The following is a 14,030-nucleotide window of genomic DNA, read 5'->3' on the forward strand; positions in this document are numbered from 1 at the left end:
TTGTAAATAGGGATTTTTCTTTGAAGATGATTAGAATATCATCCATGGAAATATCCCTCTCTTTGAAATTTTTGTTTATTGGCAATTTAAATAACTTTGTTATTTAAAATTCATTCAGTTTTTTTTTATATTTTATTGTATTAAGTAGTTGCATGATATATTTTTTTGTAAGTAACAAGTATATCTATAGGCTATATAGGTATCTCTTTCTTGTGTATGATTCCCCTAGTATCTCTAATCAATATAATATTATTTTCTAGTCCCGTATGCAATAATAAAACATATAACTTATATTCATGTTATGTATGTGTAAAAATTTTCTATCTCAATGGTGACTTTATCAATAAGTATTACTAGATCTAGTCACGTATTAAATCTTGCCTTTTATTTAACTTTTTATGATATAAAAGTATTATCTTTTATGTTTATTATATGATATATATATATATATACATTTTGCATTATTACTTAGATCTGGAAAAAAAGAAAAGAACTTGACGATAAGGTTTGTAAATTAAAGTTCTTTTCTTTATTGCTAAATTGCCAAAAATGCAAGGCCCTATGTTTTACTTTTGCAAAAATGAAGGCGGGGTGGAGGGGATGCTTCCCTAAATTAGCTAGTTTTGACAATTTTGGTTTTTATCCCCCCCCCCCCCCCCTCCTTCAATAATATATTTTTACAAAGCAATCTACGGGTTTTGAAACAAAAATAACCCAAGGAAATTATTGGGATTTGCAGATAAGACAATAAAATATTAATTCTCATTGTCCTCTCCATCCCCCCTTTAAAATAATCTAAAAGGGAGGGAGGAGACATTGGACTGTAAATTGGACTAGTTTCCCTAAGTTTTATAAACACTTTTAACAGTGTCAATAGTTTTCCATCGAATATTTCAAAAAAAGAGTAAAGTTTTTTTTCTTTCTCTATTTAGGGTCTTTGTCTTATCATCCATTATCTTATCCCTCAAAATCCCTGAAGGTTGGGCATTAAGTTGATAAAAAAACAGCACTAAAACATAAAAATGCACCTAAAACTACCTTTTTTACATTTATTTAAAATATAAATAAACTTTTAATGAAATATTTTATTCAAACTTTTTATTAAAAATTATAAGCAATGCATTTTAATTTAGATTTTAGTTTCTTAGCATATTAAAGGGCATATTAAAAAAATATTATTAGCACTTTTAGTACTTAGCCTAAACCTCATAATGTTTTGTAAATAATTTCTACAAAAATGATTCCTGAATAAATTCAAGAAAAGTGATTTATCCTTTATGATTAAAAACTTTTAAAAAAATTTTTTTCAGTGAGGTTTCGTGATTTTTTGTAAAATAATAATATTTTTATATTATGTGATTTTGAACTTATTTTATATGTAGATAGAAGTTTTTATTATTATTATTATATTTTTACTTAATTTTGTATTTTTCAGTATCGAAATATATATCTTATGAAATTATTTGATTTTGTTAATTAAACATTAAAGAAATGTAGATAAAGAAAGGTTATTTATCGCATCGTGTTAATAGACAGCTTTCCGCGGATATTAAAATGAAAATTTATAAGCGAACATAACTAACTGGTTTGAATTTTAAGAATTTTATTTTAATGGTAGTTGATAATTATCTGTAATACGATGCTATACATGACTTTTCTGTATGGCTAAAACCTGATCTAATCCAGTGGATATTAAACGGTTTCGAAGCCATACTGAAAAGGATTTTTATTGAAAAAGTATGCTGGAGGTACTATTGCCAAAAATAGCCCAAAACCATCGGAACCTCTGTAAGAAGCCTTATTTTCATATTGGAAGTGATTTCATTTATCATAATAAGGAATATATAATTTACATCAATTTTATTGTACATTGTCTTATCCCTTTTGATCCCTGATTTTTAAACAGGTTTTATTGAAATAACTTTACGATGTCTTCCTATCCGTCGTTGAATATATACTAATACTAACGGCTACGCTCCCTAGAGGCCTCTAGGGGCACTTGAGGATGGGAGAGTCGAATTTGATAACCTAATTTCTTATTTTAGATTTCAAAAGATTTTTTTTTTTGGGGGGGGGGGTATGCCCCCCCCCCCCTATCATTTTTTATTTTAGTTAAAAAATTTTAAAACATTTTTTTTGTGGGGGGGTTGGGGGTGTCCCAGCCCCCAAGAAAAAAGTTTAAACCTTCCCCGGATCTATGAGAAGCTACCCTGTTAAGGAGAACCCGATCGGTTCAGCGGTTACCGAGATCCTTCGGTACAAACACACAGACAAACAAACAGACAAACAGACAAACATCCTGTTACTTTAGTATAAGGATTATACTATTCTCCTATTATATTGAAAACTAGTCTTTATGAAAAGTAACAGGATGTCTACTTTCTGTGTTTCTATATGTCTGTACATAAGATCTCGCTAACTTCTGGACCGAAATGGTTTTCCTTTAAAGGTCCAGGTAAGGTTTTAAAACTATTTGTTTGAAGGGTACCTCCCAACAAATATTTTCCCGGGAATTTTTTTTCCTTCTAAACCTAAAATGAATATTTAAGGGTTGACCCCCCCCCCCCCCCTTTAGTGCTTAAAGAGTTCTCTAGGGACGTAGTCGACAATATTATTAAATTAGTAAGAGCCCAGTTCACAAAAGACAAAGGTCGACCTCTGGAAATTTTAGGTCGACCTATAGAAGCTTTAGGTTGATCTATTTTATAAAGGCATTTGTTGGTTTTACTTGTTTAGGTTGACCTACGGAAAAAATAGGTCGACCTTTAAAAGTTATTTGTGAACTGGGCAAAGGTCATTATTTGACTTGTTATTAGGGATTAGACTTTGTTTAATATTACTATTCTGAGCTGGATCTTTAAATCATTTTAGTGGGGAGCCAGATCGGGGTGAGCCAACTTTCCACCAATGAGAGCACAGCATTTTATGAAATGCCGCGCTGTGATTGGCTAAAATTCGGCTCACACCGATCTGGCTCACCACTAAAATGATTTAAAGATCCAGCTCTGGATAGCTCAAGAAACAATCGAACCTTGCTGGGTCATCCAGGTACAGAGCAACAGAGAAATGAGAATTATATACAATAGCTGCATCTAAAGGACTATAGATACCGACATAAATAGCTTATAGAGTATCATGGCTTCTATTGCAAGGAACAGCCCCATAAAAAGTTGCACATATTTGAAATTTATGATAATGAGATAATATAATATGGGTGAAATACAGGGACATACAGGAAAGACAATGGAGTATAAATTAATGTACTACACCATTAATTACCATGAACAAAATTATAATTTTCTATCATTATCATTGGTAGAAAAGTATGGACACTGATATTTTTAACCAACCTTCTAGTAAAAAGTTTTGATGCCAACGAATAAGAAATAGTATTTATTAGACTTTGTGCACTAGTTTAATTTTTAGTCCAATGTCCCCTCCCTAGATATGTGAGATAACAAGTTGTTATCATATTACAGTAAATATATTTCTGTTTAAGATCATAGGAACGGCCTTGATAGAACTTGGAAGTATTTTGTCGAATACAGGACTTTCATTAGAAGTAATTTTAAATAACTTACAGCATGACCCTCGAAAAAGTATTTTTAAGCATCTGCAGCGCTTATTTCTCAATGAATTATTAAAAAATGCATATGTCCTTGTTCTCCATAGTATTCCACGTAAGTAGATATAAAAATATTTTTTTACCTCCATTAACAGCGGAGATTTTTAGAGCTAAAGTTTTGAAAAAGTGACTGAGAAAAAGAATTTTTTTTTGTTTCTCTTATTTTTTGGATGGTTATATTATTTTTTTCTGACAACTGAATAATGAGACACAAAGAAAAACAAGTTAACTAATTATTTCTTTTTTATTCCACCAAAAAATATGAATTTTTAATGGCAAAAAATACTACTGAATGAATTGATTATTTGCAAATTTTAGGTTATTTATTAACCCTTATTTATAGAAAAGGATTAATTATGACAGTTGCTCCGCCTACTTTTCTGACATCTCAATTATTTAATAGGGGGTAAACTAAGCTTTTTAGACTAAAAAATCATTATGTTCATTTTTATTTTCTTTATAACTTTTTTGTTAATAAAGTTAGGATTGTGAAACAAAAACAATTTTCCTGCTATATTCATAGAGATTTATTTGGTTTTTTAATCTTAAACAATTTTGCCTAATAAGTAAGTTTTTCCAAATATCATTAAACTAAAAAGACTCAAAAAATATGTGTAAAAAAATGCTTTTTACTCAAAAACTAAATTTTTTATTTCATTTTTGTATAAAGTTTCTGCTAGTAACAAAAATAAAAGGATTTCTAGCTTAATTTTGCTAAAAAAGTCGTTTCATGTTAAAAGTTACTTTTTCCTCAGTCACTTTTTCAAAACTTTAGCACTAAAAATCTCCGGTGTTAATGGAGGTAAAAAAAATATTTTTATATCTACTTACGTGGAATACTATAGAGAACAAGGACATATGCATTTTTTAATAATTCATTGAGAAATAAGGGCTGCAGATGCTTAAAAATACTTTTTCGAGGGTCATGCTGTATAACTAACATAATTTTGTTGACTTTGAATTAACATTATAAATAATCTTGATAGGGTTAAGGGTTGTTTAAAATATATTAAACATTAGTTCTCAAAATGATCTCATTCGTTGATATATAAAATTTGAAGATGTTAAACTTTGATTGGTTGGTACAATAATTAAACTTTGATTTAATTTTTCCGCTAATAATTTAATCTTGAGAAGGGTTACAAAGAGCTTCTCTAAAGACAAGTATCTAAACCTAGGCTATAATCCTTTGATTTTATGACTTTTGTAGATTTGATTCAAATGTTGCGCCTACCCGACTACTATCGGACCCTGAACAAAGTTTAGCTGTTTTTTTTTTTCATACACTTTAGTCATATAATGTAAAAATTTAAGCTGTTCTCATACATATATAGAAACAGATGGATATCGTAACACAAGATAAAAATTTTGCCTCATGAAGTTTTAATAGAAATTATTTTGCCATAATTGATAATATAATATTAGTATTTGAGTAGAGAAAAATAAGTTTATTCCAGAAAAGATATCCCTTTCTTCTATTATGGCTATAAAAGATCTAAATATAATATGTAGAAGTCATACATTAACAAGGATATCATATCAGTATGTGATACATTGAAAAACTGTCCTGGATCAACTCCTGTGATATTTGAAGACGGATCGTATCTGAAGTTTATGAGATCTTAGCGGACAAACACACAATATAATCTTATCAAAAGTAAAAAACATACAAACGAAAGTTCATAATTTTTTTGAAACAATTTTGAAAATAAGGGGACGCCAAAGCTTTTTTTGATGGGGGTATATGGGGGTAATCAAATGTTTATTTGAATTGAAACAACCCTTTACCCCACCCCCCTCCCCCTTGGACGTCTTTGAGAGAGGGGTTTTGGTCCTCAAAAATTAAAGCTTGCTCAAAAATTTTAATCCAAATATATTTCAAATAAATACAGAAAGTAAAAGAAATAGATTTTAAAAAACTAAATCTGTTAATTAAAGAATCAAATGTCCAAATATCCAGTCGTCATTGTTCGCAATAAACTTTTAGCCAAGAGTCACAATTTCTGAAATCATGAAAATTATAACACAATGATAATTATAAAGAAAAAGCACATGTATATATTTGATACTACTTTTTAATGTTTAGATTCTTAGTATTAAATTTCCTTTTTTGGTCTCTTATAGTATGTTCAGGTTTTAGAGGAAATTTACTATATTGTTGCTATAATATGATAGGCAGCTGATTCAATGAACCAATGAGCATGGTTCGTTGGTCTTTTGGTCATGCTCAGAAAGACAACATGAATAGAATGCTGAATTTTCTTATGACCACTGAATATCAACACTATAACTTACTTAGTCCGTTGGTCTATCTGTAATTATAGATGGACCTGTTATATTGTCTAAATTCTGCTTATCAAGGCCCATTTATTCTATGACTTACTGGGTCTAAGTAAATTTTTCTTTTATATATTATTAAATTTTGTATATTTACAAGCTTTGTTTCTTATGGATGTTGTTTAAATTAAGTGTCCACCTTTTCTAGCTGAGTTTTTACACAGAGCATACCGTTGAGCAGTGCAAACCATATCACCCCACTGCCAATCAAAATATTTATACATCTAAAACATTTCATTGACATTTTTTATGATTACAAACCTATTCTCACCCTTAAGATAGACATTTCCTTATCTTATTATCCATATCTTAAAGTTACAGGATATCTGTGAGTCAGTCTGTTTGTACAAAAGAATCTTGCTTACCACTGAACCGATATGATTTTCCTTTACGTTGAAGCTTCTCATGGGTCTTGAGAAGGTATATTTCTATTTTGGGGAAAGAAACCTCCATCCACGTAAGAGTAGACGCCCATAGAAAAAAAAATAAGCTTCCCTCCACTCTATTTCTTATATTTTTTTTGGATAAAATGAAAGTTCATTAAATATTTGAATTGAAATTATTGAATTTAAAGAATAAACCTCTACACAATCTTGGATACCATATCTGTTATCAGGTTCTCCTCTCTTGAAGTCTTTATAGTCTGAAGAAAAAAATAGGTTATAGTCCCTTTCGTGACAACGCCTCTTAAAAGGCGTTTCGTCATATTTTCACAGTAGCTTTTGATAGGTTATTTTAGGTTAGGTTTGGTGATTGCCCCCACAGGGTTTAAGGCCCCCGTAGGGGTTATTAATAAGGTAACTGTTGCGGCGAAACGCCCCTTAAGAGGCGTTGTCACGAAAGGGACTATACCAAAAAAATATGTAAATATATTTTCTCGTATTCATTCGAATCCGGTGGATAGGGACCGGTTCTCATCCATACGAAAAAACTATGTCTAACATCGTATTATATCCAGCTTTCTACGAATATAAAAATGTACAATCATAAGATTAAAACCAGTTTTTTTTAGCCCGTGCCTTCGGCACGTCGGGGCTAAAAAGACTGGTTTTAATCTTATAATTGTACATTCTATATCCGTGGACAGCCGCTTATAATACGATGCGAGAAATAACTATTAAAGGATATGAATTATTCTATACCTATATTAGCGACAACTTTTCTATACGTTCTAAAAATATTTTTGAGCAGATTTTTTCGTATGTTTATATTTTTTTCTTATTTTAAACTTACCCAATTTTTTTCCATCCATCCACACAAAAGTTCCCTCAGTTCTAAGGTCATTTAGTCCTATCCAAACGTTTTGCATGATCTTGGCTTTGTTTCTTTCAAGAACTTCAGCTAAAGAATTTAAAATATTTATTTTCACAGTTTCTTACAAAAAAGTACCAGGATCTTTGTCTGTCTTTGTATTCTGAAGGACCGCTAACAGCTGAATCGATATGTTTCTCTTTTACACTGTAGCCTTTCATAGGTCCTAGGAAGGTTTATAACAATATTTTGGGAAGGTACTACCACCCTCCAAATAGCAATATCCCCTAGACCCCCCCCCTCAAAAAAAAACATTTATTTTTTTCTAATACTGAGGTTTTTTATCTCTATTCAATCTATTCAAGCCTAATAATTTTATATTACCCTTTCTATAAAGAACCAGATAAAAATATATGTATATTCACTTACTTATAACAAAGAGATTCTCATCAAATGATTCTATTGATGCTAGTGACGATCCTTCTTCTAATGCTGCACATTTCCTGTTTGCTGTTTGCCAATCAATTGGTTCATACAAGATTTTGTAACACTGTCCTGTTAAGGAATAGTTATTTATCGCATCGTATTAGAGATAACTGTTTGTGGATAGTAAAATGATTTTTTTTAGATAAATTCTGTTTTTGTTGGTTATGAAAGGCCACAGGCCCGGACCAAAAAACTGTAATTAATCTAGTACTTTTTTAATTCTTTAAATTGTCTATTATATGATACATGAAACCATTTCTTATCCAGCGGATATTAATTGGAAATAATGTTTGGTTTTTTAGTCATATTCAAATTCTTTTTTTTTACAACCTGTTTTGGTGTTTTTAATCCAGCCGTCACCACATCTAGTAGCTAAAAGGTAAAAAAATTGTATTACAAGCTTTTTTCTTTGTTTGGATGATATTGGCTAAGCTATATTCCAAAGTTATATGAAAAATCAACATTTTTTGTATGTTAAGATTTAAAATCAGTTAGGCCTACATAAATCTATTTACTATGATTATAGGGATGTGTAGATTAAAATATTTAAGTTTGTTTATGACTGTTTTTACCTGCTGTGGAAGGTGCTTGAGTTGGTGGTGGGCATGTTGCTACAAAAAAACACCAGACTCAATAAAGTTCAAGGAAACATAAAGGCGTTTGGTGAATTTCAATGAATATTTGAATATTTTGTATTTTATATTTGTTAATCCTTATACAAAAAGTAACAGGATGTCTAGTGGAAAAATACCCGACCCCCCCCCCCCCCAACAAAAAAATTTGTTTTCTTTATTTTAATACTAAAAGAATTCAAAAGGGGAAGCGCTTGAAAGTGTCATGCATGACGTCATAAAAATACATCTAAATATAATCAATTATCCATCTCTTTTTTATGGGTTTCCTTTCCCACTTCTCCTCATATAGCCGTATTTTTATGATGTTATGTTATGCTGCTGTTATATCTAAAATCATTCACATACTGGTTGGAGATGGAGTAGTTGTTGGAGGAAGACAATGATGCTTATTGCAGACATTAACTCCATTAGCTAAACAATTACTAGCACTTCTAGGTGCATGCACTGGAGGGGGTGCTGCAGTTGACAGATTACACAGCTCTGGCAATACTTTCTCTTTACAAGCCCTTAAATAAGTGTTTAATCTTAAAGTCAAAATAACATCAATATAGACCATTCAAATTATCCTGGGAACTTAGATCTACAGGATCACACCCAGAAAACAAAATTTACCTGGACATTAATATTTTGCTTTGCTTAAATTATTTTAGCAATTTATTAAATGTTTATATTATATTGATTATATTTGTAAACTTTCAAACTCATAAAGTGGATTGAAAAAAAACAAAGGTTTTAAAGCCATTTTTCCTTCTCCACAGATTAGGTTATAATTGGATGATTAAATAATCTTACTTGAATGCCGCATAGTTATAACAAGGTTCTTGTCCTGTAACCAAACAGCCTAAATTAAGATTAAAAAATGGTAAATTCAATGTGAATTATGAGTAAAAAAGAGTTAAACTGTAATGAAAAAATAAGATTATCTTAAAATTTGCCAAAAATCAGTTCAGATAAGCATGTTTTGAGGTACATATAGTAAAGTTAATCCTAAGATTTAACAGTATATTTGCAGTATCTTTGGCAATTGGAAAACATATTACCTAAAGAAATTGTCAACAGGAAGACAAATATCTTGTTATCCATATTTTTTCTTAGCCTGAAAATTATAGAGATAAATTATATAAATTAAATGTTAATGAGGTTTTCAGGATTACACAGTTAAAAATATAATTTGAAATAATGATTTTTAGTTTTTAGTTCCTATTCTTTAAATGTAATACTTACCAAACACCAATGGAGATTACAAGAAAAAAGTAATACATTTGATAAAGTTACTCAAACTTTTAATCAAACATACAAGTGTTTTGTCCTCTATACAGGGTGTCATAACAAAAAAAACTTATCATTGCAACAATCAGAAAAGTTATGGGAGAAAAAAAAACATTTATAATTGAGGGTGTTTCTGAAGAATGCAAAAATTGATATTAATTTGATTTCTTGTTGAATTTTCAGTTTCAAAACTTTTTTATTAAAAACAACCTGTATAAAATACAAATTTATCATCTCTATAATTATGACACCAAGGTCAAGTTTTTAATATCATTTCATTTATTCATCTTGTAAATAAAATATATGATTAAGCATTATATTTACATAAATCAAACATAGACAGAAAAATCTAACAACTTTACATCCCAACCCCCAACTTCAAAATGGTATATTTTTTTAGGACATCTTGCTTAACTTTAGAATTATTGATTTTCTATGCCAAATCATCTTAATTTGCTTATTAGTCTAGTAAATTAGATTTGGTAATTTTTTTAACCGTTTATTACGCCTATATATGAAAGTAAACATTTTTGAAGTTGCTAAAAGTATGAAATCATCAACCCATATCCATTAATCACTTCTTTGTATAGTATAGACCACGCACAAGGGCTCGAAATGGGTTTAATATCCCAAGAAAAATATTGTTTACCATTCTTGTAAAGAAATGATATTGGAGAAAATCCTGATTGGAAATTGTTAGTCATAAATACTATTTTGATTTAAACAGAGCATTTCTTTTTCTTTTTCCTTAAATTTTTACCTTACATTTTCATCAGAAACAATACGGTAGGAAGGGGACATTGGACTGTAAATTACACTGGTACACAAAGTTTTATATCCACGCAATCGTATTCGTTGCCAAATTAGTAATGTCTTAACCTCTAAACCAACAATATTAATCTACAGAGGAGTAAATCATACGTACCGTCATTGGGAATGTATGCTAATTTATTGTCCATTGTCTTATCTCTTAAGATCCCTTGGAATAGTGCACTGTTTGAATCCTATTTGTCTTCAATGGCTATTGGAAATTATTGTTCTAGTTTTTAAGAAACTAGCGGTTGCACCCCTACCATAAAAATGCTCTGTACTCGAAAGGACATACACGGACAGAATAATAGCCCAAAACTATTTCAAGATATAAAAATGAAATAGCCTTAAACCACCCCGGAATCCAAGTGAAGATTCCCTGAAATAGACAACCCAATATGATCAGTAGTTATCGAAATCTTAAGACAAAAAAAACTTAGTACTTTATGTAATAAGATTAGTTTTTATATTTTATTAGTTGGAGAAAATATTTAAGAAAATACGGATTACGTAAATAATCAATATGCAACGTTAATGTATTTACAAGTGTATTCTCCTGGGAAGTTATTGTTGCTGTTTTCAATAGATCTGACATATTATGTCATTGTGGGCGTTCCTATTAAGAAAAATGCAATGATGACAAATTTCACAAGTAGCACAGCTTATTAATAAAAAACTATAAAGACTTTATGTAGTACCAATAGACTTAAAGACCAAGTGTTTTAAAGAGTACTAGCAGCTGCGCCCCCAGCATCTAAAGGCTCTGTACTAAAATAGCTATGAAGCTGGTAGAAAAAAGCCTTAAACCATCCCCATGCTTAAATCTAACAATAAAATAGCCTAAAACCAACTTAACCAACTTCTTTATATAGTTGAATATTGGTTCAAAGAATCAAGATTTTATCTTAAACAGTAGTAGAGGAAAACATATTTCCTTAATGTTTTTCAGACAGACTGACGGATCAAATTGGAGTAGATACTCAGCTTACTGGTCAGCATATCTTCAAAAAAAATTAAATGTCTATTTGTCTAAAGAGGAGTTCGCAAGCATAGTTGACATATGTAAAAATGAAATGATAGTGTAGTTTCGGTACTGAAAATAAAGATTACGTAAATAAAATAATAGTTACATCTTAAACAAACAAATAGAAAATATGCTTTAAATACTTAAAATATAAAATTTTTAAATAGAATTAAAAAGAATATTTATAAATTTAACCTCTGTTGGGTATTTATTTCTTAGTTAGTTGTAAACGGCTAGATGATTTTCAATAACAGTAAGGGAAAAGACAATGGACGATAAATTGATGTACAACGCTAATTATTACAAAGAAAATTACCACTGCTGTAGATTAAAATTATTGGTGAAATTATACTGCTAATTTTGAGCCAACAAATCAAGAATGAAAGTCTCCCAAGTTTATTTTTGAGATAATGGGCTTATAAAACTTTAGGTACCGGTATAATTTACAATCAAATATTTCCTCCCTCCTTTGAAAATCCTCGTATTTGTCCTGGGCTATTCTGCATTGAAAGAATAAAATAAAATGAGGGGAGTAAACCCCTTTCTTCCTCCCCGTGGAGGCTAGAGTTTAAGCCACTAGTACAAATAAGATAGGGAAGCAAATTAGATTTCAGACATATTTTAGCTTTTTGGATTATGAATCTAAGTTATTAGTTTTAGAATATCCATCAACAGTATTATTAACCAGGGAATGGGAGGGGGGCATTAAACTTGAAATAATCATAGTGCCCAGAGTTTTATCAAACTTTGGTACTTGGTTCAAACTAGCAGAGGATGTATATAATCTATCATTATTTTTTTATTCTTTAAATTATTGAAAACTAGGCAATGAAAACAGTTCATAGCTGCTCCATGCAACTCGTATAGTATACAGCATGCAACATATGAACAGTGTTACGCATTTAAATGAACAGACTTTGAGCAAAGACTCATTATAATTTAGGTATAAGAGAAAATTACATTTACTTTTTTTATATTTACAATCCTTATACCAAAGTAACAGGATGTCTGTTTGTCTATGTGTATGTTTGTACCGAAAAATCTTGCTAACCGCTGAACCGATCGGGTTCTCATTAACAGGGTAGCTTCTCATAGGTCCCGGGAAGGTTTATAACTATTTTCTTGGCGGGTGGGAGATCCCCAACCTCCTCAAAAAAAATGAAAAATACCCCCCTTTTCCCCCCCAAAAAATTGGAAATTTTTTTCAATGAAATTTTTAGAAAAAATTTCCACCCCCAAAAAATTTTTTTTTTTTAATCTAAAATAAGAAATCGGGTTATCAAATTCGACTCCCCCCTCCTCAAGTGCCCCTAGAGGCATCTAAGAGCGTAGCCGCTAGTTTATATTTAAGTTTGCAGACATAGGACTTCAAGACAATGGTTGAACTGAACAATCTATTTACCTTTAAATTACTAAATTTACTGGGAGGAAGGAGACATTGGAATGTAAATTTTATTTGTACCCAAAGTTTGTACAAATTGTTCTCTTATTAGCTGGCTAAAAACTTTAGATATTTTATTTGGTTTTGGTTAGTTCAAGCATTGCAGCTGTTAACTAATTTCAGGATGTTAATCAATTAATCACCCATTGTCTAGTCACTTAAGATCTCTGTAAAGTTATCATTTGCCTCAAGTTCCAACTCATCATGCACTAAAATTATATTTGGCTCTACTTGTGCATGTAATTTTTATACCCTAAAGACATCAAGGCTCGGCAGCCGCAATAAAATTACATTTAGGCTAGGCAGCCGCACTAAAATTATATTTGGCTCTAATTATGCATGTAATTTTTATACCCTAAAACCATCAAGGCTCGGCAGACGCACTAAAATTACATTTGGCTCTACTTGTGCATGTATTTTTTATACCCTAAAGACATCAAGGCTCGGCAGCCGCACTAAAATTATATTTGGCTCTACTTGTGCAAGTAATTTTATACCCTACAGACATCAAGGCTCGGCAGCCGCACTAAAATTACATTTGGCTCTACTTGTGCAAGTAATTGTGTACCCTAAAGACATCTAAGCTCGGCAGCTGCACTAAAACTATATTTGGCTCTACTTCTGCATGTAATTTTATACCCTATAACAGGCTTGGCAGCCGCACTAAAATTATATTTGGCTCTACTTGTGCATGTAATTTTATACCCTGCAGACATCTAGGCTCGGCAGCCGCACTAAAATTATATTTGGCTCTACTTGTGCACGTGCTCAGAACCCGTAACTTATTTACAGCTGCTAAAATATAGCTGTTATTTGTGAAAAATAGCAGCTGTCAAATCTACAATTTAAAATTTGAGCTGTTCTCTTCTCAACAAAATTCAATAATTGTACAACTCCAGCCGCCTAAAATAACCACACTTTCAACATTTTTATACGATTTCTCTCAAATCACATACACTAAGTCGTAAACAAACAACCTTTCTGAAATAATGGATTTTGATGCTTATTTTAGGTCATATTAGGTTGGGTAGAGTCTATGAAGACACCCATAGGGATAGTACATCGTAATGATAGGTTCCTACAGGGTTAGAGCCTCCTGTAGGGGCTAAAAATATAGGTTCGGAGTTGGTCTAATTATAGGTTTTAGTGAAA

At 30.9% G+C, this 14,030-nt stretch overlaps 1 protein-coding gene across 1 annotated transcript; it reads right to left on the reverse strand.

Moving 5' to 3' along the window:
• Positions 1-5,481: 5,481 nt before the first annotated feature.
• LOC145321898 (C-type lectin 1-like) lies at positions 5,482-9,658 on the reverse strand. Its single transcript, XM_080163547.1, has 11 exons — positions 9,559-9,658; positions 9,375-9,430; positions 9,127-9,175; positions 8,680-8,840; positions 8,272-8,310; positions 8,030-8,071; positions 7,643-7,768; positions 7,196-7,303; positions 6,544-6,605; positions 6,102-6,186; positions 5,482-5,628 (listed from the first exon to the last, which is right to left on the reverse strand). The coding sequence occupies exons 1-11, from the start codon at positions 9,594-9,596 to the stop codon at positions 5,609-5,611; spliced, it is 786 nt and encodes a 261-aa protein (XP_080019673.1). The 5' UTR covers positions 9,597-9,658; the 3' UTR covers positions 5,482-5,608.
• Between the last annotated feature and the right edge of the window lie 4,372 nt (positions 9,659-14,030).

Source organism: Acartia tonsa, chromosome 6 (genome assembly GCF_053477335.1).
Source record: "Acartia tonsa isolate MP-2025a chromosome 6, ASM5347733v1, whole genome shotgun sequence".
Classification (NCBI taxonomy): Eukaryota; Metazoa; Arthropoda; class Copepoda; order Calanoida; family Acartiidae; genus Acartia; species Acartia tonsa.